At 43.4% G+C, this 22,795-nt stretch overlaps 2 protein-coding genes across 4 annotated transcripts in view; one reads left to right on the forward strand and one right to left on the reverse strand.

The window, feature by feature from the left end:
• The window catches only part of LOC137765040 (UDP-glucuronosyltransferase 1A1-like), a 38,319-nt gene extending 37,044 nt beyond the window's left edge, over nucleotides 1–1,275 (reverse strand). For both annotated transcript variants that reach the window (XM_068544191.1, XM_068544192.1), the window contains exon 1: nucleotides 412–1,275. In XM_068544191.1, coding sequence (XP_068400292.1) covers nucleotides 412–1,275 — 864 coding nt within the window. The remainder of the gene's footprint in view (nucleotides 1–411) is intronic.
• A 19,742-nt stretch (nucleotides 1,276–21,017) lies between these two features.
• USP40 (ubiquitin specific peptidase 40) overlaps nucleotides 21,018–22,795 on the forward strand; it is a 92,907-nt gene continuing 91,129 nt past the window's right edge. The window contains exons 1-2 of one of the 2 annotated variants that reach the window (XM_068544196.1): nucleotides 21,018–21,103; nucleotides 22,179–22,396. In XM_068544196.1, the coding sequence (XP_068400297.1) occupies nucleotides 22,198–22,396 (199 nt within the window). In that variant the 5' untranslated portion in view covers nucleotides 21,018–21,103; nucleotides 22,179–22,197. The remainder of the gene's footprint in view (nucleotides 21,104–22,178; nucleotides 22,397–22,795) is intronic. The other variant, XM_068544194.1, reaches the window with a different exon arrangement.

A 22,795-nucleotide genomic window follows, 5' to 3' on the forward strand; every position in this document is an offset into this window, starting at 1 on the left:
CAAATGTAATTTGCCAGTTCTTTCATCCTTCTTGAACACCCTCAAGCAAAATCCCCTGATGGATGGATTCACAGCTCGAGGTCTCTGCTCCTACTCAGCTGGAGAAAATTGCACAACTGTTACGAACGTGCCTTTACTAAAGGGCGATCACGGTTGAATCACACCATTGCTTGTCAGTCCTATTATGGACACTCACCCCTTCCTCTCATTCCTCTCAAAGACCATCGCAAACCTTTACTGCACTACTGGAGGCACTTTAACAATTTATCTCACCAAACACTGTTAGAAGGAGAGTGAGAGGTGGAAATCTTTAAAATGATCAGTAGATAAATAAGCACCTGGAAGTAAGTTGTTTTTTAAAAAAATGTGTTCCGCTTGGAACATTGATTGAATAAAAGCACCAATACAGACCGGAGATAATGGTTTCCTGTTGGCACAGTTGATACCCCCAATGAAGACCATGTTGGGCATGATTGGCCGGGGGTAGTCCATCACAAAGTCTCCTCTGAACAGCCAAATGGATGCAGAGCCAAAAATATCCACCAGCGACACCTCTCTGTGAAGAAGTTCAGAGGCCATACGTGCATAAGGAGGGAAAGAAACTTGGCAAATGTACTTGAGTGTCAAAGGGTAGAGCATGTTCTTGACCCTTTGGAAGAATGTCATGTGGTCTGAATTCATTGTTAATAACCTAGGAACATATGAAAAAGGGTTTGGGCACGCTGTGCCCTCAATGTCTAAGTCACATGGAATGGAACGCAAAAAAAACACAGCCGGAATCGACAGGTACTTAGCCAGCACCGCTCCGCAGGGGTAAACGGGGTCCGTTAAAACCACATCAAAGGAACTGGCATTCAGGTGCCTGATCAGGTCCTTGTTATACAATAGTTCCTCACAAGACCTTTGAAAGACCAAAGACACATTTTTCAAAGAGGCCATAGTTTCCAAAAACAGTGTTAGAAAATGTGTTCTTTCAAAAAGCAGATGAATCTTGCCTGTCATGATGTAATCAAATTCATCCTGGGTGTATGGAATGGCATAGGTTTTCATGATGAAAAAGTCCTCTGCCTTGATGTGCATATTCACCTCAGGAGAAAGGACCACTGCTTGGTGGCCTCTGGCATGGAGCTCCCGCACGGCCTCCCGCATGCTGAGCCAGTGGCTGCCCTCCATGGGGACCACCAGCACCTTCCCAGCCTCGGCCCATCGCCCGACCCACAGGCAGAGCAAGAGGCCAGGGAGCACCTGCCAGGGAAGCTGCAGTCCCAGGGACATCTCTGCAGAAGCCAAAAGCAGCTGACTCTCCGTTCAGGCTGTGCCGCCTACATTTGTTCTCTTTATCTTATCATCAGGCCACTTAAGCAAAATGGCATGTAATTGGAAGGCAGTGCTCCCTCCTTACATTAATCATTACAGAATAAGTCTATCCCTGTGTTTCATCACCTCTGCTTTCACCCGGGGAAAGACCGCTCCCCCTTATCTTGGAAAAACTCATCTGACTCTGATGTTCCCTCTGGGGAGCATTCAAGTTCACTCTCTTGTTTTTCATCCAATGCCCAAAGCAAGGCTGTGCCTGCGCATTCCCTTTGATCACCTCCTATTTCTCTGTTAACCATGTTCTATGGGGCTGTGACTGAGCTCTGAGGAGTCACCTGCGCCCTAGTCCCAGCCAGAACCTCTCTGCTGGATGTGACCTTATTTGATAACTCTTTCAACTCTTTCCCCCAATCATGGGCGAACACAGAGCACATCCAGGGAAATATATAACATTGTCAAGACAGCTTTCTCTCAGCGGGGAGGGGATGCCGGCTGTCCGTTTTGTTCCCGTTCCACGTGGGGACACCTCTTGCCATGTTCAGGGCAGAGTCTATTGAAGTGGCTGTCAGCTATGGAAATATCTGGAGGGATTCCGGAGGAAGGACAGCAGAAGGGTTGGTTGAGAATTCTGTATCTGCCTCGTGGAATAGGGGTTGCCGTTATCTAAGGCATCAGTGGACAAGGCAACCCTTAGCAATGACAGAGTGGAGTCAGAGAGTGCCGTCCCCCGGCCTCGGAGCAGACTCTCTGAATTCCTCTTCTGATGCCGGAGGCTCCAGTCTTCTGCTACTCTGTTTAGGGACTGGGGTGTACATTAATCTGGGCCTTTGTTACATCTTATAGTTTATGTTCACATTCTGCTCCAAGGTCATTTACAGTCCTAAGTCCTGATAAGGACAGATTCCTCCAGAACAGAGGGGCTCCATAATTTGTGGGACCTTCTGAGGTGGGGCCCATGAGTCCGGCCCTGCTACAGAGACTGATGCCCGCACGTGCTCAGCAAGATACTGACATCTCCATGTCCCGTCTGCCCTGGGGATGGTGCGGGAGGGCTCCTTGGGCTGCCCAGCTCTCTCTCTCTCTCTCACTGAGCACGCTCTTCTGCATCCATGGCTTCTGCCATAGGGACATCCTGTCCCAGGCCGCAGGACCGGCCAGGCTGAGGCTTCCCTTTCGGAGAAAGTTACCCCCAGTAGGGATCCACCACTGAGCAAACACGTGCACGCCAAGACGCCTCCTGTGTCATACCAGCTGCCACTGTGCAGGGAGCGTTTGCTTTAACCATCCTTGGAGGCTGTGAGTCCAGGGTCCTGCTTCTCTTATTTCCCCTCCAACAGCAACATCTCTGCTCTCTTTTTCTGGATCTTCTTTCTGTCCCAGCCACATAACTGCATGTTTTCCCCAAGGCTCAGTTTCTGACCTCTACTCCCAGGTTAAATCCTATCGTTTCTGTCCCCCATTCATTTCCACAAACTGCCATGCAGAATTTCTTGAGAGAGTAGGATCAAGGCTGCTCATGTGCTACTTTCAGGGTATAAGGATATGCTAGGGAAGGGAGCAGGGCCGCCGGGACGGTGGGACTTCAAGCTTGTTTTTGCTGCTGCAGCTGCTGTCAGTGTTGTTAGCAAGAGAAGCTGCTGTTTGGGTTTCCAGCCACCAGTGAATCTAGCGACACCCTATCTGGTGGCAGAAGCAGCAAGTTAGCAGAGTTGTATCCCCTTCGCTCTGCTAAGGACTCAGTAGCCCCTGTTACTGGTCTGGCTCTAACTGCAGTGGACACCTGTCAGCGAGTATCCAGGGCAACATTCTGGCTTTCCTCAGTGTGATCAGCTGCCGTGTGTTTGCCACTCAACCTAATACAGATGCTATAAGCCAAGTAAGGAAACACAGTGCACTTAGGGGATTGGAAAGGGTGGTGGTGTTTTCTCTGCTCCAGTTAGAGATATCAATCTAGACTAGAATAAAATAAATGAAGAGGCATACAACATCCTGCGTGGGAAGATGTAACATTACAACACTCTTGATTTTGCCCCCAATTAAGCTATAGATGTAATGGTAGGCCAAGCAAAATCTCCCTGGGATTTGTAATATGACCAAAAATATATATATTTTTAAATTCACCTAGAAGCATTTCTGGCTTCCGGTAGGAGTAGCTCCTATCAGTCCAATGCTCCCACACATAATGATTATAATCTCTTGGGAAATTTTTTTTTTTGCCCCTGCCACACGGCTTGTGGGATTGACTGGGGATCAAACCCTGCCCCAGCAGTGGGAGCTCCGGGTCCTAACCATTGGACCGCCAGGGAATTCCCGGGAAATATTTCTTTTTGAAAGGCTGTCTGAAGGCACTGGAGAGCAAGCCAAAGCAGGGGAGGTTGAAAGGGATGAAGGAGACAGCAGATGGCATGGGAGCCCCAGGGTGGCCAAGAGCCAAAGGAGAGTTTCCCCGCTCTTCTTAGCACTCACCTCTCCTACTCTGCCCTCGCCCGATGCACCAGCTCCTACCTCTCAACAGGGAGACTATCCACAACCCATTTGTGCCCATGTGGCCAGAAAGTAACCAGCATCTCAGTCAGCCCATCAGCCCCAGGGAGCCGGCATCACCCTGGGGCAGTGGAGTTGACAAGCCCCTAATATCGCCACCAAGCTGTGGTGTGTTTCCTTGGCAACCCTGCATCATCCTTGGAGGCTGTGCGTCCAGGATCCTGGTTCTCTTATTTCCCCTGCAACAGCAACATCTATGCTCTCTTTTTCTGTCCCAGCCACATAACTGCAGGTTTTCCCCAAGGCTCAGTTTCTGACCTCTACTCCCAGCTTATATCCTATCATATCTGTCAAGCAGATTACAGAGCACTGGTCCCCAATCCCAGAGCAGGACACCAAGTACATGGAGAATAGCAAAGATCGTCACTATGCCAGCCGCCAGGAATAGAAGTACAAACACCTCTGCCCACTGCATGTCGGTATCTGAGTCTCCAAGAAGAACAAAGTGCAGTCACGCACCAGATGGGACAACACTTTACTTATGTAGAGAAGACACAGAGCAAGGTCACCTCCAGCAGTGGGCATCAGTCTTCCACGGCCAGTCTGTCTCCCCTGATGCCTGATGCAGGGCAATTTGCCTACATGCCTCCCCCCTGTGCCGCAGTGGAAAGACCCCATCCCCTCTCCGAGGAGGACAGATGTAACAGTAGGGTTGGCCAAGTGCCATAAGATGCACGCACTTCAAACAAAGACAAAAGAGCAGTCATTGAAACTGAAACAGGGAAAGATACTCCCACACAAGGTGATAAGCCCTGCATAGGCTCTTGGTAAGGAAGAGTTCTAAGCCAAGGCCCATTCTTATGCCGCCAAGTGAGGGCCAAAACACTGCACGCGTGAGACTGCCTTTGCCAACACAAATTTTTATGGCTTTTTACAAGAGGGCAAGTCATAATTGGTGCTTTGATGGGCCCCACCTGCACAGAGGCATGGACATGGCAGGAAGCATTCCTAACAGCAAGAGAACTGTACACCTTGGGAAACTCATGAAGCATACAAGAGCAGGAAGCAGGAGGCTGAAAACGGAGAGGGCTGTATTCACCTCTAGGGCTGCTGTAACAAAGTGCCCAAAACTGGGTGACTTAGAACAACAGAAATTGATTGTCTCACATTCTGAGGGCACGGTCCAAATCAAGGTGGCAGCAAGGCCATGCTCCCTCTGAAGTCTCTGAAGGAGAATCTTTCCTTGCCTCTTCCAGCTTCTGGTGTTTGCCTGCAACCTTGGTCTTCCTTGGCTTATAGGTGCATCACCCTTCCCATCTTCCCCCTGGGTGTCTTTACATTATCTTCTTCCTGTGCATGTCTGTCTCTGTGGCTAAATCTCTTTTCATAAGGACACTGGTCATATTGGATTAGGGTCAACCCAAATGGCCTCATTTAACGTGACTACCTCTGTAAACACACTGTGTCCAAATAAGCTCATATTCTGAGGTGCTAAGGGTTAGGACTGCAACATATCTTTTGTGGCCCCTGAGGAGGCCACAATTCAACCTATAACTAGGGACCACAAGCTGGGGGCTTAAGCTTCATCCCGAAGTCTCGGACAACAACTAAAGTTGTTGTGGCCTGGCCAAGTTTGTGGGGTTTTTTGTTTTGTTTTTTTAATGAATTTATTTATTTATTTATTTATTTTTGGCCGTGTTGGGTCTTTGTTTCTGTGAGGGGGCTTTCTCCAGCTGTGGCGAGCGGGGGCCACTCTTCATCGCGGTGCACGGGCCTCTCACTGTCGCGGCCTCTCCCGTTGCGGAGCGCAGGCTCCAGACGCGCAGGCTCAGTAGTTGTGGCTCACGGGCTTAGTTGCTCCGCGGCATGTGGGATCTTCCCAGACCAGGGCTCGAACCCGTGTCCCCTGCATTGGCAGGCAGATTCTTAACCACTGCGCCACCAGGGAAGCCCCAAGTTTGTGTTTTTTTAAAGTCCCTTTTGCAAAGAAGTAGGGAATAGTTCAGAGGGGTCAACCTGGACCCCAGGTGTCATATTCAGAGGCTGTTTGTGTGAGGTGAGGGCCTGAATCACAGTTGCAGGAGCACTGGAGACAGAACAGATGTGAGAGGCAGTACAGGAAGCATCTGCTAGGGGGCGCTCACAGAGGACAGCGCATGAAGGATGGGTCCAGAGAAGGCAGGGACAGGGCTGCAGAGGGCATCCCGCACTGCCCAGGGGAGGATGGTCTGGATCTGGAAGTTGTGCATAGACTGGGCACTAGAAAGGGGTTCTTAGCTAGGGGTGAAATATTTCAGCCCCTGAACTATTCCCCCAAACCAATTAAAATGTCTGAGAGTATTGGGGTGAGGGCAGGAACACACCTGCAGAGGAGTGAGATTGTTCTTGTCCCATTAAAGGGCTCTCTCCCATTCTACATTAACGCAGTGGCACTTTACTTAGACGTTGGTGTCATCTGATCTCTACTTGCACTTCTTGTACTCGGAGCCCCTGGGGAGAGCTGGACCCCTGGGGGGATGGTGGCACCTTCACAGAGATGCGGGCCCTGGGGAGAAGCAGGGCTGTGGGGAGGGAGCAGCGTGTGTTCCCTGTGCCTGTGAAACACCAGGAGGATATGTCCAAGGTAGTTGGCTTCACGGATCTGGAGCAGAGGAGGGGCCTGGATTGCACAGATGGACTTGGAACCATCAGGATATGGTGGTGATTGACGCCAGGGGTGTGGGTGAGGTCACCCCACAAAGGCCAGAAATAGAAAACGACATCTCTCGAGCCTGACCCCTGAAAGATGGTATTCCCCACTGCCACTCTCATAAACCTAAACAGAAAAACTAAAACTATTTAAACTTTTTGAAGAAAACATAGGACCAAATCTTCACACCTTAGGGTAGGCGAAGATTTCTTAGGACACAAAAAGTACAAACTATTAAAAAATTGATTAGTCGGACTTTATCAAAATTTAGAACTTTTGCTCTTTGAAAGACATTATTTTAAAAATATAATATAAACCACACACCAGGAGAAAACATCAGCAAAACATGTATCTGACAAAGGACTTGTATCCAGAACATATAAAGAACTCTTACAGCTCAAAAATAAGAAGACAACTACCCCAACAAAAATGAGCAGAAGATTTGAAGGGACACTGTTTTTTTTAAAGATACGCATGTGATCAGTAAGCACATGAAAAGATGTTCATCATCAGCAGTCAAAAAGAAATGCAAATTAGGGAGTTCCTTGGTGGCCTAGTGGTTAGGATTTGGCGCTTTCACTGCCGTGGCCCAGGTTCAATCCCTGGTCCGGGAACTGAAATACCGCAAGCCGCGCAGTGTGACCAAAAAAGAAGGAAGGAATGAAAGAAGGAAAGAAAGAAAGAAATGAAAATTAAAGCCACAATGAAATTCTACTATGCATCCACTAGAGTGGTTAAGGTATAAAAAACTGATAATAGTAAGTGTCAGCAAGAATGTAGAGGCAGGAATGTAAAATAGTACAATTACTTTAAAAAACAGTTTGGCTGTTTCTTATAAAGTTTACATACACCTACCATACGACCCAGCAATCCTGCTTCTAAGTATTTACCCAAGAAATACAAAACGATTTATTCACATAAACACATGTACTCAAATATTCATAGCAGCTTTTTTCCATTCATATTTGTATAATTCCATTCAGATGAAACTCTAGAAAAGATTATTCTAATCTCAGTGACAGATACCGGATCAGTGGTTGCCTAAGGTCTAGGGAAGGTGTTGGTTGACTGGGATAGAACACAAGGCCAGTTACTGGAGTGATGGAAGTGTCCCATATCTTGACTGTGGTGACAGTTACATGGGTATATAAAATTATAACTCAGAAATGTACAGTTAAAATGGTGCATTTTATTACATGTAAATAATACCTCAATAGCATTAATTGTTTTAAAAATAGCATAAATTGAAAAGATACAATGCAATGGCAAAAGAATAAAACTTTCCAGAGCTGATAAAGACCAAAATCTACCATGGAAAGACCTATATAGTCTAAGAAACATTAACAGAAAAATACTGGACTTCCCTGGCGGTCCAGTGGTTAAGACTGCGCTTCCACTGCAGGGGGCGTGGGTTTGACCCCTGGTCAGGGAAATAAGATCCTACATGCCGCGTGGTGCAGCCAAAAAAAAATAATAATAATAAAAATTTAAAAAGGAGACGGCTGCCCTTAAAAGAAAAAAGAGAGAGAGAAAGAAAAATACCCATAGCCAATAGTATTTCTTTCACTTGCTGGGGAATTTGTTAAATTTCAAGTTTAAATTTAAAAGTATCTACAAGTATCACAATAGGGAAAAAAATACCTAAAAGAGAACAAAGATCAAAGACTTCAAATACAAAATGCTTATAAGCCCCAAAATGATTGCCTCAAAAGTTGACAGATCATCCTTTCCTGGGGACGTTCCTATTTAGTACCCACCCACATTTTCTTAAAATAAACTCAGATTAGGACACAGAGACATCTATATGATAATAGATTTATAAGATAAACTAGCAATGAAAAACCTGACATCTAAATTGAAAACATCTTTAATTTGTCCAGTGTGGCAAGTCATTAGGAAGTGACTCATCCCAGCGACCTCCCTTGGACTTCAGGTGAGGCTCCGCGAGAGCTGCTCTGGGATAGAACATGTGACCTAGGCCTCAACCGATTAGCACATCTCATCCCTTCGGCCACAGTGATTAGTGCAGAGATGGACATGTCACTTAATGAGACCCAATGAGGCAGAAGAACTTTACTAGGAATCCTGGGAAAAGGACTCCGGCTAGAGCCCCAGGTGCTTGGGTATCATGACACCCAGAAGGATATCATCAGAAGCAGATACAAGAATTAAAGGTGAAAAATGGGTCCTGGTGTCATGGTTTGATCGCTGGAGCAAGCCACACCTAATCAGTATACCCTGAGATTTTTCCCAGTATTTGAGCCAATAAAATTGCAAGCAATGAAAAGCCTTCCAACAAATTCACTGAGTCAAGAATATGGTGGGGTTACCCGAAGAGATAATATGATCAGAGGTGGCATCAGTTATATTCATTGAGGGAGGTCAGCTCCAGCTCTCTTCTTCACTGGTCAAACAACTTACTTTTTTTTAAAAAAGATAAACAGTTAATGAGGGAAATGCAAATTAAGATAACCTTGAGATATTTTTCACCTATTGGATTGGCAAAAACCTAAAGTCTGAAGATAAGTGTGAGCAAGAATTTGAAGAAAAGGGTATACTTATACATTGCTGGAGGGAGAGTAAATTGTTAATACTTACTGACCTTTAAAATTCACCTCGGGCTTCCCTGGTGGCGCAGTGGTTGAGAATCCGCCTGCCAATGCAGGGAACACGGGTTCGATCCCTGCTCCGGGAAGATCCCACATGCCGCAGAGCAACTAAGCCCATGTGCCTTCCTCACTTACCAGAGCTGTGACCATGGGCAACTCGCTCAACCTCTCTGTGCCTCAGTTTCATTATCTGCAAAACGGGGCTAATAACAATGTCAACCTATGTTGGCTTTTGTTATATTTAATTTCTAAACTCTCCCTAAGGGGACTCTATCCATCTGAGGGTTAAATAATTCATAGGAGGCTCCCAACAAGAGGAGAATATTGACATCTGATCATGTTGTTTTGAAAAGAGCCTGATCTCATCGTTACTGTTAATATTGTGAAGGTTGGAAATAATCGTACTGGGAAATACCTAGCACCACGCGGTTATGGCAGTTACAGCTGTCACTGATTCTTTGCCACACACCTGGCACTCTACATGCATTACCGTTTCTGATCTGGAAAAGAGCTGTGTGTGGTGCTACTATTTTATCCCTATTTAACCTATTTAGAAACAGTGGTTCTTACCCAAGGTGATGTCGCTGCTAAGTGTCAGAGCTGGGGTATTTACTGGCGTGAAAAATCTAAAACATTTACTTTCTGGCCCTTTACATAAAGTTTGCCTGATATAACATCTTGAATTTACACAAACAAAATAATATGTTCTCTGCTCCAAAAACACTTAAATTCACTTTTAGCACATGTATGACGGTAAGTGCTTAATTATTTTTATTCCAAAAAAATTTCCTCATAAAAGTGGGGTGCTTTATACAAGTCTGTACATTCTACAGCCCAACCAATATTTTGATTCTCGTTTTCTTGCATTCAGTCATGCTAAATAAATCCAACATTATCATCTCTGTGTGTGTGTGTGTGTGTGTGTGTGTGTGTGTGTGTGTGTGTACCCAGTCTGGGTGAAACTTCCTCAGCTATGTGAGGATCCAGGGGTCCCCAGTGGGCAAGGCAAGGTGAACAGAGGCCCTTATAAAATGCTGTCCTAGCCAGACTTGATTCATGCTCTAAGTAGTAGGAGTTACATAAGCAGAGTGTCCATAACATATATTCACTGAGTACCTAATCCATCTGTAACCTCTCCTTAGTTCGAAGGGGAAAAAGAGAATATGACTATATTATAAAATGTACTGAGCCTTATAAGCAGCCAGATCAATAGATAAAAATAAATAGGACTTCCCTAATAAAATAATAGGCTGAGATAAGCATTTCATCTGGATTTAGAGACTCTGCATTTGCCAGGAATATTACTCCTGTATTTGAAAATACCTTTTCAACTGCAAGTGATTGAACTCCAATTCAAACTGTCTGGACCAACTATTCAACATTATTCATAAACTATTGAATAATTGTTATTGAACTAATGACTCAATGAAGTTTTGAAGGTATATGTTTCAGTGAAACAAAATAAGAGGTATGAATATGGGAGGTTATTATTTGCAGACGATATTGTATACCTAAAAAAACTTACAAACTACTAAGAGTGATTGATTAGTAGTATGGTTAGATCAAGATAAATGTGCAAAAAGCAAAGCTATACTTTAATTACCACTTCAAAATAGAAATGAAAATATACTCTGTTCACAATAGTTTCCAAAGTAATAAACTGCCTAGGAATAAATTTTAATAAGAAAAAATAAAAGACATACAAAGAAAAATGCAAGTTTTCACTGGTAGACTTAAAACAAGATCTGAATAAGTAGAGACGTACTATATTCTGAATAGGAAAAGCATAGCAAAAAGATGTCTCTCATTCTATTTATTGGATCAACCAACCTTCTGGGACTACTAACCCACCCGTTTACACCCACCTTGCAGCCCTCAATAAATGTGGAATTTTGGCCCACTTCTTAGCACAAGGCACACCCACCCCCCTCATCCCTATGCTAGTGATTATCGAACTATCAGCCTGTTTATCCAGCCGGTAGCACTAGCTGTGCGATTAACAGCCAATATCACAGCAGGTCATGTATTAATACATCTAATCGGAGGAACAATCTTAGTGCTAATAAGCATCAACACCATCACGGCTTTCATTACATTCATTGTTCTCACCCTACTCACTGTCCTCGAATTTGCCGTTGCTATAATTCCAGCCTATATATTTACCCTCTTAGTATGCTTATATCTCCATGACAACACATAATGACCCACCAGACCCACGCGTATCACATAGTAAACCCCAGTCCTTGACCCCTTATAGGAACCCTTTCAGCCCTCCTCATAACGTCGGGCCTAATCATGTGATTCCACTTCAACTCAATAATTCTACTAATATTAGGCCTACTAACCAACACTCTAACAATATATCAGTGATGACGAGATGTTATTCGAGAAAGCACCTTCCAAGGCCATCACACACCAATCGTCCAAAAGGGACTTCGATACGGAATAATCTTATTTATCGTCTCAGAAGTCCTCTTTTTTACCGGCTTCTTTTGAGCCTTCTATCACTCAAGCCTCGCCCCTACCCCTGAATTAGGCGGGTGCTGGGCGCCAACAGGCATTCGCCCTCCGAACCCCCTAGAGGTGCCGCTTCTCAACACTTCCATGCTATTAGCCTCTGGGTGTCTATCACCTGGGCCCACCACAGCCTTACAGAAGGAAATCGCCAAGCACGTACTCCAAGCCCTCTTTATTACAATTGCCCTTGGGTCTATTTCACACCTCTACAAGCCTCAGAGCATTACAAAGCCCCATTTACATCTCAGATGGGGTATATGGGTCAACTTTCTTCATAGCCACAGGATTCCACAGACTGCACATAATCATTGGGTCCACCTTCCTTATTGTTTGTTTCCTGCACCAATTAAAATTTCACTTCACATCCAACCACCACTTCGGCTTTGAAGCCGCTGCTTGATACTGATATTTTGTAGATGCTTTATGACTATTCCTTTACGTATCTATCTATTGATGAGGCTCATAATTCTTATAGGATTAATTGGTGCAACTGACTTTTAATCAGTTAGTTTCGGTACAACCCGAAAAAGAATAATAAACTTAATACTGACCCTATTAACACATACTGCACTGGCCTCATTGCTTGTACTCATCACCTTCTGACTCTCCCAGCTAAACACTTACACAGAGAAAACAAGCCCTTATGAATGCGCATTGGACCCTATAGGATCCGCCCGCCTGCCTTTTTCCATAAAATTTTTCCTAGTAGCAATTACATTCCTCCTTTTCCACCTAGAAATTGCCCTCCTACTGCCCCTCCCCTGAGCAACTCAAACAAGTAATCTAAAAACAATACTCACCATGGTTTTACTTTTAATCTCATTATTGGCAATTAGCCTGGCCTACAAGTGAACTCAAAAAGGACTGGAATGGACTGAACTAAACTGTATTTAGTTTAAAACAAAACAAATTATTTTGACTCATTAGATTATGACTAAACTCATAATTACCAAGTGTCTTTAGTGTATATAAATATTATTATAGCTTTCACTATATCCCTTATAGGATTACTAATATATCTATCCCACCTAATATCCTCACTACTATGTCTAGAAGGCATAATATTATCACTATTCATCCTGGCGACCCTAACAATCCTAAATTCACACTTCACCTTAGCCAGCATAATACCCATCATCTTGCTGGTGTTCGCAGCCTGCGAGGCAGCACGCAGATTAGCCTTATTAGTAATAGTATCAAATACCTATGGCGCCAATTACGTACAAAACCTTAACCTCCCCCAATGCTAAAATTTATTATCCCCACAATTATACTAATACCCCTAACCTGACTATCAAAAAGCAACATAATCTGAATTAACTCCACAACCCATAGTCTGCTAATTAGTCTCACAAGCCTACTTCTTCTTAATCAACTCAATGACAATAGCCTTAATTTCTCATTCATATTCTCTTCCGACTCCCTATTCACACCATTACTGATCCTAACAATGTGTCTCCTTTCCCTAATGCAAATAGCCAGTCAATCTCACCTTTCTCAAATGAGTAAAAATATTTTACATAATAGTAACAGAACCCTAATGGTTTATTTTTATATTTTGGACTAGATAAAACAATTTTCAATTTTGTGAAGGAGAATAAATTATGAGAATCACTAAGAAAACTTGGAAAAAAAAGAATAATGAGTATGGGGCATGCCCTACCAGATGTTAAAACTTACTACAAAGCTATTATAATCAAAATATGGTCCTGGCACATGAATAGATAAATAAATCAGTGGAGCAAGACTGGAAGTTCAAAAGCAGATGCAAATAAATATGGGAATTTAAAATATGACAACGATGCATTTCAACTCAATGAATGAAGGAGGATTTTTTATTAAATGATGTTGGGATAATGGACTATCCATTTAGGAAAAATAATGAAGTTAGATCCTTATGCCATGCAAAGTTCTTATTATAAGAAATAAAACTATTAACATTGGTGGAATTAAAACATTAAGACATAATATAGAAAAAAATGCTTATATATGTCAGACTTGGAAAGATCTAAACAAGCTGAAATCCAGAAACCATTAAAGGAAAAGTCAACCAGTTTGACTACCCAAAAATGAAAGTCCCATATGAGGAAAGATGAAAGATAGCCAAGGAAAAAAATATTTGCAGCACATATAAAAAACTAAGTATTAATATTCCTAATACTCAAGAGACATAATAATTAGCTATAAAAAGAAAGTTCTATAAAAATGATTAGAGAATGTGAATACATAACTCACAAAAGAGGAAATACAAATGGCCAGTATATCTAAGAAAATAGGAAACAAAAATTGATGCAGCTATGTAGAATTATTTTGCTAAAAATTTTAAACTTTGACAACTTCTGGAGGTGGAGGGGGTATAGAAAAACAGAGCTCTTGTATACTTTTGACCAAAGTGTCAGGTTGTTCAATATTTTGAAAGCAATTTGTTGAATTCATTAAAATATAGTATGTACATACTATTTGACCCAGCAACACTACTCCTAAGGACTCTAGCTTACAGAGATAAGAGCATAGAAACATAGAAATATATGAAGGTAAAGAAATTAAGAATGTTAATACAGTCTTGCTTATAAAAGAAAAAATGGGAAAAGCTATCAATATCTATCAATATTGGTTAGTTAAATAAATATGGTACATCCAAAGTAAAGAATTTTATGCAACTATTAAAAAGAATGTGACAGATTTGTATGTACTGACTGTAAAGATGTCCACAATTTATTGGCAAGTGAAAAAAAGCAAGGTAAAGAACAATATATCCAGTCTGATACTAGATTGTATTTTAATAAGTGGGTGTGAGAATTTACATTAGATACATGCACTTATGTTAAATCATATTAAATAATTTCAGAAAAATTGGAAAAGATACATACAAAACGGCTAAAAGCATTTTCCTGTAGGGGGTGGCATTGGATTAACAAAAGGGAAGTTTCATTTCTTACTGTATTTTTCAGTATTTTTCCTAAAACAGGATTTAAAAATGCAGCCTGGAAATTATATACAGTTACATCAATTGTATACACATACATATCAAAGAAGACGGCTTTGTAAAATTTGATGATGTGCAATTAAATGAACTGGCATAAAATAGTTTGTTCAACTGGAGAGGAATTACAAATGCAAAGGATATAAATGACAAATCACAGTTTAATAAGGAATCTTTTTTTTTAATGTCCAAAGCCTGATTAATTCTTAATATGCTAAAGGAGAAGTAACTCACCTTTGACAACGGCTTTCCCTCATAGCAGTTGATGCCACCGATGAAGACCATGTTGGGCATCACAGGTTTGGGATAGTTCAAAACAAAGTCACGTCGTAACAACCAAACTGATATTTGGCTGAAGAGATCAGATGCTGTGACAGTTGTCTGGAGAATCTCAGAGGCAATTGCTACAACATTTTTGAAAAGATAGTGGCAAAATAAACGTTCCTCCAAGTGCCGGATATGATTCCACAGTCTCTGTCCGAAAGTCATGACATCAGAGAACCCTGAGAAATCTCTAGGAACGTAAGAAAGAGCCATGGGACACTGAGTGCTTTCTTCAAGATAATGGCAAAATACTCCCCTGGTGAAGACCACAGATGGGAGTGAAAGATATTTGGCTACAATTAAGCCACAGATATCAAAAGGATCTAGAAACACTGCATCAAAAGAACTCTCTTTTAAGTATTTCACTAATTTTGTGTCCTCAAACAAACTCTTACAATGTGAAAAAAAGTAGTCAAAAGCTTTGTTGGACGAACTCATCAACGTAAGAAGTAGACTTCGTGGCTGAGCTTTCCAGTGAAAATCGGAGAACTTCTGGAACTCACTATTCAAATTCTCCAGAGTGTAAGACGTGGAATAAGTCTTTACCGTAAGATTGAATGAACTTCCCAGGTACCAACTCACCTCTGGTATGACTAAGACCACCTCATGCCCTCTGTGGGCAAGTCTCTCCACGACCGGACGCATGGTAAACCAGTGGCTCCCATCCATGGGTACTACCAGCAGCTTGCCTGCCTCAGCAAAGCCAGGTGTCAGCAGCAGACACATGCACAGAGGAAGGAAGCCGGTGAAAATCGCAGGTGCCATCTGTTAACTGCAGCCCAGAGCAATCCAGCTGCCTGGATTCTAAGCTCATGTAACAGGAGCGGCATAAGTACAGGCACAAAACCTGCCTCAGGAGAGGGCGTGTATTTAGACATTCATAAAAAAAAAAAAAAAATTATACTCATTGCCAATGAATTACTCATAAGGATGATAATGAATGAGAAGCATTTGCTGAAACAGGTAGTAGTATGTTTTCCAGATGAGATAGCTTTTGATCTTTACCATGAGCGGAGACATTGCACTGCAATGCCCTTTTAGAAACAGAATTATTGAACAATGCTCTTGGAACCTAAGGACTCAGAATGATAAAAAAAGAGGGTAAGTTTCAATAAAGCTGGGATTTTCGCAATTTCTCCCAAAGGAAAATTTGGATTTTATCTTCAGGGTACCAAAGACTCTTTGCCCAGAAAGTGATTGGCATCCCAGATTCCAAGGAAAGATTTGAAGCACCTTGCCGCTGACCTCCTCACTGGCAGTGAACTTGAGGTCGACAAGAGTCTCTGCGATGCTTGATGTTACTGCTTGTCTTATTCCATTTCCAAACCCTCTGAGGCTTCTGAAATGTTGAGATAATATTGACAACCCCACCTCCCAGTCTAGGGATGTGATGGAATGTGTTTGTCATCTATTTTAAATTGCTTTCTCTAGATATGTCACATAATAGGGTTACCTGCCCAGTGTTTGCCCGAAGCACTCTGCTGGGACTGCTTTCTCTTTTCTCTCTGCTTCCACAGTCCTCTGTTTAGACATCTGTTGTGGGATTGCCCCAATAGGCCTGGTACCCTCCTTCAGGAATCTCTGTATCTGTCTCACACTCTATCAAGCACTCCTTGAGGTCAGGGGACATGTCTTCATATTTGTACTCTCCTCCCACAATACCCATGCTATGCCTCGTACAGAGAAAGCACACAAGGAAATGTTTGTTGCATTGAACCAAACTACACTACGAAGGTTTTCTAGACACCTTCATGGGTAAACTCACTGGTGTCAGATTAGATCTTGAGGGCCATTTGGTGAGGGATTCTAGAGCCAACCTAGGGGCATAATCTTTGTTAGGGGTCCAGATGGCTCCATCCAGGACACCCAAACTGTAACTGGTGACATTTGCTTAGTCACCATTTACCTTGGTGACTGGAAAAGTTTCAGATAAATGTCTGAAAAATAAAAATGGTGGTGAGTGGTCTACCTGCAGGTAGGCTTATTTTAGAATAGATATCAATGAAATAGAAAATAGAAAAGCAATTGATTAGAGATAATCAATGAACCCAAAAGCTCGTTCTTTGAAAAACTGAATTAACTTGATAAAGCTCTAGGGCTTCCCTGGTGGCACAGTGGTTGAGAGTCTGCCTGCCAATGCAGGGAACACGGGTTCGAGCCCTGGTCTGGGAAGAGCCCACATGCCGCGGAGCCACTGGGCCCGTGAGCCACAATTACTGAGCCTGCGCATCTGCAGCCTGTGCTCTGCCACAAGAGAGGCCGCGATAGTGAGAGGCCCACGCACCGCGATGAAGAGTGGTCCCCGCTTGCCACAACTAGAGAAAGCCCTCGCACAGAAACGAAGAGTTTAATCAAGAATAAATAAATAAGCTGAATAGAAATAACCTATGTATTTTAAATTAAAATTAAATTTGCAATACAAACTTTCCCACAAATAAAACCTCAAACCCAGATAACTTCACTGATAAATGTACCAAACATTGGAAAAAGAAGTACTACCAATTATCATTCCAGAAAATATTCTGGAATATAGATGCAATATACTCCAGTAGAAGCATAGGGAATTTCCTAATTCACTCTATGAGACTGTTACCGAGTCCAGGCTCACTCTGCTCCCCACACGACAGGCCAGTAAATAGGGAGACGAGGTGTTCAGGCAAGGAATAGCGACTTTATTCAGAAAGCCAGCAGACCAAGAAAATGACAGACTAGCGTCCCCCCAAAAACATCTTATCGGGGTCTGGATGCCAGTTTCTTTTACAGAACGGAGAGGGGGAGGAGGTGACGAAGTAAAGTAAGAAGGCCATTAATTTCACAAAATATCTCCTGGCTTGGCCAGCATGGGGGAGGGGATGTGTCAATTTCTTCTTTTCTGCAGCCATTCACAGGTGGGCAGGGTCAGATTGTCTCCCTGAGAGCTGAACAAAGGCCCTTTAGTTTAACATTCAGGCAGAGAGGTAGGGTTCCCTGAGGCAGGCCATTGTGTATAATTATAATAATAAAAGTAAATGAAAAGCAAAGGTTGAAGTAGCAAAGGTTAAAGTAAAAGAAACAGATCCAACATGGAGTCGGGTTTTGCTCTTCCATGTTACAAGACCATAGAATTGGTCTATGAGACCAGCATTGCCACATAATAAAACTAAATAAGGAGTTTGGAGCAGAGAAAGGTTTATTGCAAGGCCATGCAAGGAGAGGAGGTGGTTCATGCCCTGAAAAGTCTCAAGCTCCCCGAAGGGTTTTGGCAAAGCATTTTTAAAGGGCAGGTGAGGCGGGGCTGTCACAGGGTACTGTCAGCTTGTGCACAGTTCTGTGATGGGCTGATGGTGAGGCAGCAGGACGGTGTCACAGGGGTTAAGATTATCAGTCCTTAGGCTCCAGGAGGCCTGGGGGTCTGTGCTCAAGGTCAGCAAGTAGTTTTTCCATTTGGTGGGGGGTTTTCACATCTGCAAAACAGCGCAGGAAATTTGCATCAAATACTATTATCTACCCTGGCTTTTTTGTTTGTTTGTTTGTTTGTTCTGGCTCATGAAATTCTTTTGTTTGTCATGGAAATGTAAGAGTGGAATATTAATACATTTCAGTTTAGTTCTGTAATGTCAGGAATTTTTCAAAAAAATTAGAAGATGGACTGGAGCTTTTTCTTTGTGAATAGAAACTGAAAAATAAAAAATACTATTATGTAGGTACTTCAGAGAGGAGCTAAAGCAGAGGATATGGGGGAAGGCATGTCCTGGGAAGGCCCCATAGGGCCTTGCTCGGTTACACTACAGACCAATACCCCTCAAGAACATAGATGCAAAAATTCTAAGCAAAAATTTAACAAACCAAATTCAATAATATAAACATATATATGTACCATGTAATACATAAAAATATAATATGTCATAACCAAGTGAGATTTATTCCAGGAGTGCAAGGCTGTTTTAACATTAGAAAATCAATCAAGGTAATTCACCATTTAAATAAACTAAAAAAGTAAAACCATGTAATCATTTCAATAGGCACAGAAAAAAATGTTTGATAAAATCCAACATCCATTTCTGATAAAAATTCTCAGCAAACTAGGAAAAGAAGGGAAGTTTCTCAACCTAATAAAGGGCATGGATCAATAATGAGAAACCCACAGCTGGGGCTTCCCTGGTGAGGGAAGTTCGCACCCCACAACGAAGAGTAGCCCCCCGCTCGCCGCAACTAGCAAAAGCCCGCGTGCAGCAACCAAGACCCAACGCAGCCAAAAATAAATAAATTTATTTAAAAAAATAGTGTTTGGACCATGGTGGAATTTCTAGATTAGATACCAGAGAATCACCAAAGCCTCTTTGGTAGAGAAATGCGAGCTCAGGTGCGCCTCAGATGGATCTGGTAATGACATGCATGATGGGATGGAGGTGGTAGTGATACGCATGATGGGATGGAGAAAGCAGCAGTCCACCTAAAATGTTGTCATTCTAAGGTGGGTGAGACTTCATGAGGGTCTGCCAGGCAGAGAGGGAGCCATGGAAACAGAAGAAGCATTGTCCAGGTGATACTTTGAGTAACAAATGATTGGATTCATGGAGGAAAGATGAAGTTTCAAAGACAGCTCCGAGACTTTGATGCTGGATGAGGGGAAGGATGGTGGTGTTAACAGGCCTTTCATTCATTTAACACATAGTTATTAAGATCCTGTAATGAGCCAGGAACTGTTGAGATGGCCGGGATACAGCTGGGTGCAAGGGTGAGCATGCGTCCTCAGAAGCTAACCTTCCAGTGCTAATTCTTGGCCAGGGAATGGAACTTTGAGGAATAGTCACTGTTAGGAAGAAGGGAATGAAGCACAGCGGGCAAAGAAGAAGCAGTCAAAAGGCAGAAAGAGAAGCAGCAGGATAGAGTGCCTTGGAGCAGGGACGAGAATCATGAAGAGGAGGCTGCCAAGGGGGCAAGGTGGCCTAGGAAAGACTGATAAGAACTGAGAAGGGCTTCCCTGGTGGTGCAGTGGTTGAGAATCTGCCTGCCAGTGCAGGGGACACGGGTTCGAGCCCTGGTCTGGGAAGATCCCACGTGCCGCGGAGCAACTAGGCCCGTGAGGCACAACTACTGAGCCTGCGCGTCTGGAGCCTGTGCTCCGCAACAAAAGAGGCCGCGACAGTGAGAGGCCCGCGCACCGCGATGAAGAGTGGCCCCCGCTCGCCACAACTAGAGAAAGCCCTCGCACAGAAACGAAGACCCAACACAGCCAAAAATAAATAAATCAATAAATTTATTAAAAAAAAAAAAAAAAACTGAGAAGATGCGATTCCCACTGTGGTTTCCTGGTCTAGACCTTCAGCCTTCCAGCTGGTCCCCTGCCTCCAGTTCTTTCCCTACCGACACTTCCTGAACATTTGCAGCCACAGGAATGTCGCTATGTTCCCAATACAAATCCCTTAGGCTGGCATTCACTTTGACTCCTGCCTTGTGGCTTCGTCTATCACTATTGCTGTTCTCAATCTCTCAAATCTTTAGCTGAAGTCAAAATGATTTTCCTCCCGTTGCCCTCATTCGACAGGAGAGACGGCCAGAAGAGCCTAAATAGGCTATTGAAAGAGTCCACCAAAGGTGCTCAAGAGGCAAGAGAGGAGATTTTGAAGTATTTTTAGTGTACTCTTGTGTATGAGAGTTGGCGCAAAGTAAACACTGAGGATGTTATAAAGGATCAAAGTTACCTGGAACATTTTTCACTGGAGATACACCTGTAAAATGTCTTTGTAAGTGCACGGCACTCTTGAAGCCCTACACAAATGTTTCCAAGGTTTAAGTAACTTGGCATTAGCCAGGCCGAATGACAAGCGATCTTTGTACTCTCTACTGCAACTAACATGAGTTGAGAACAGCGATAAAAATAAACTTTAAAAAGTGAACGAATGAGTGGCCGGCTGACCGAGCGGACTCGCGAAGCCGCCAGCAGACAAGGAAGCGAGCACTGTCCACCCAACGCGACTCCCGCATTCTCGGGCCAAAAGAACTACATTGCCCATAAGGCCCCGCGCGGCGGGCCGCCGCTCCCCCGCCGGGCATCCTGGGAGACGTAGTCCGTGCGTTCCATAAATCGCTCACGCGCGGTGCCGCGGGAGAGCCGCTCACGCCAACATGGCGGTGTCCGGTAGCGGCGCGTTCTTTCGCTTCGAGTTTTGGCCGGGGCGGGGGTCTGGGTTTTAGGCAGTAAGTGGGGCCTGCGGCCGGGGATCTCGGGAGGGATGAGGGGGGCCGAGGCGAGAGGCTGCCCGGGCCAGCCCCGGGATGCGGCGTCCTCCTGGTGAGGGGTCTGCGGTCCCCCGCCGCGGGGACCTCTGCCTCCTCGCGCCCCTGGGCTCGGTGGCTTGGAGGACTTGAGGGCCTGGTCTGACCGTGGAGTGGAGGAGACCGGAATCTAGACCACGCGCTCGAGGCCACGCTTTCAAGCTCCATTTTTTGTGCTTTTCTTCTGAGGAACGGGTTGAAAAGGCAAATAATTGCATTTCAGCGTTTCCTATCGCTTAGGAACTGTGCTAGGCGCCTGGCCTTTCTCGTCTCCAGGTGACCCTCCTCCACGCTCGATGTGAGACCTTGAGCGGATTCTTTAGATCCCAGGAGCTAATGTTGGGATCACTGGATGGATACATGTTGTAAAGCCCTCGAGGCTCCATAATTTAAATGGCAGTGTTTTTTTCCCAGTGAATCTCCGCCCGGCTGTCCGGCTTTGGGGCCATGTAGTAAACTACTCTAAAGATTAATTTGTTCCATTTAACTTATTTAAGTGTCATAATCTGGTGCAAGGAGTTTGAGAAGCAGAGATTTTAGGAAGTGATTCATGGTCCCTAGGCCATTGTCAACGCTCAGAATCTAGCTTCGGCTCTGCCACCTCAGCGGATTAGGTGTATTGATGGGTTTTCTTTCTTTTTTCACTCGTGATATCAATATGCCTTTTTAAAAACAGCTGTCATTTATTGTGGGCTAAATCCTGTACCCTAAATGCCTTTCTTTCATTATGTTATTTGATTGTTTAAATGATCCTGCGTGACAGTTGGTATCGCATTTTGCTTATAAGAACGGGGGTTAAGTAACCTGCCCACGGTCGCACAGGTTATGTGGAGCAGGGATGAAAAAATTCAGGTCTTGCTGCCTCCAAAGCCCAAACTACTGTCTATACGTTCTAAAGAGTGACTTAAAATGGAGACTCCCAAGTATAAAAGGGAGATGTGGGGAAGTTTTGTTTTAAAAATAAAAACATTTATATAACATGTTATATTTTTTTAAGGGTAGTATTTAGTTTCACAATGTTTGGGGACCTGTTTGAAGAGGATTATTCCAGTGTGTCAAATGATCATTATGGAAAAGGGAAGAAATTAAAGACCAAAGCTTTGGAGCTACCTGCTCCTAGAGGATTCACCAATTTAAGTGGAATCAGAAATCAGGGTGGAACCTGTTACCTCAATTCCCTTCTTCAGACTCTTCATTTCACACCTGAATTCAGAGGTATGCTATGTTACATGCATTTGGCTGGTAATATGTATCCTCAGTATCTACCTGTAATTAATTATGCAGAATCACAAATAGACAAAGTATTTTAAATGTGTATTCGACAGTGTGCGTTAATTGTTGCTAATGAGGGACATAAATTGGTAATTCTGCAGAGGAGTGTGAAGCTTAAATTATGAATATTTTCTGTGTGATCACAGTAATGTTCACTAACAAGGTAAAAAAATAAGGCAGTGTATTTCTTTTCTAATTCCTATAATTTAAAGTACAACATAGACAGTTTTGTCATGAGTGCCAGCCTTCATTATCGTACACCATTTGTATTTTTGAGTTTCTCAAAGTAATAAACACTTAAACCAGAGTTACTCAGTACACTTATATGCTTCCTTTTGGAGT

Source organism: Eschrichtius robustus, chromosome 5 (assembly GCF_028021215.1).
Source record: "Eschrichtius robustus isolate mEscRob2 chromosome 5, mEscRob2.pri, whole genome shotgun sequence".
Taxonomy (NCBI): Eukaryota; Metazoa; Chordata; class Mammalia; order Artiodactyla; family Eschrichtiidae; genus Eschrichtius; species Eschrichtius robustus.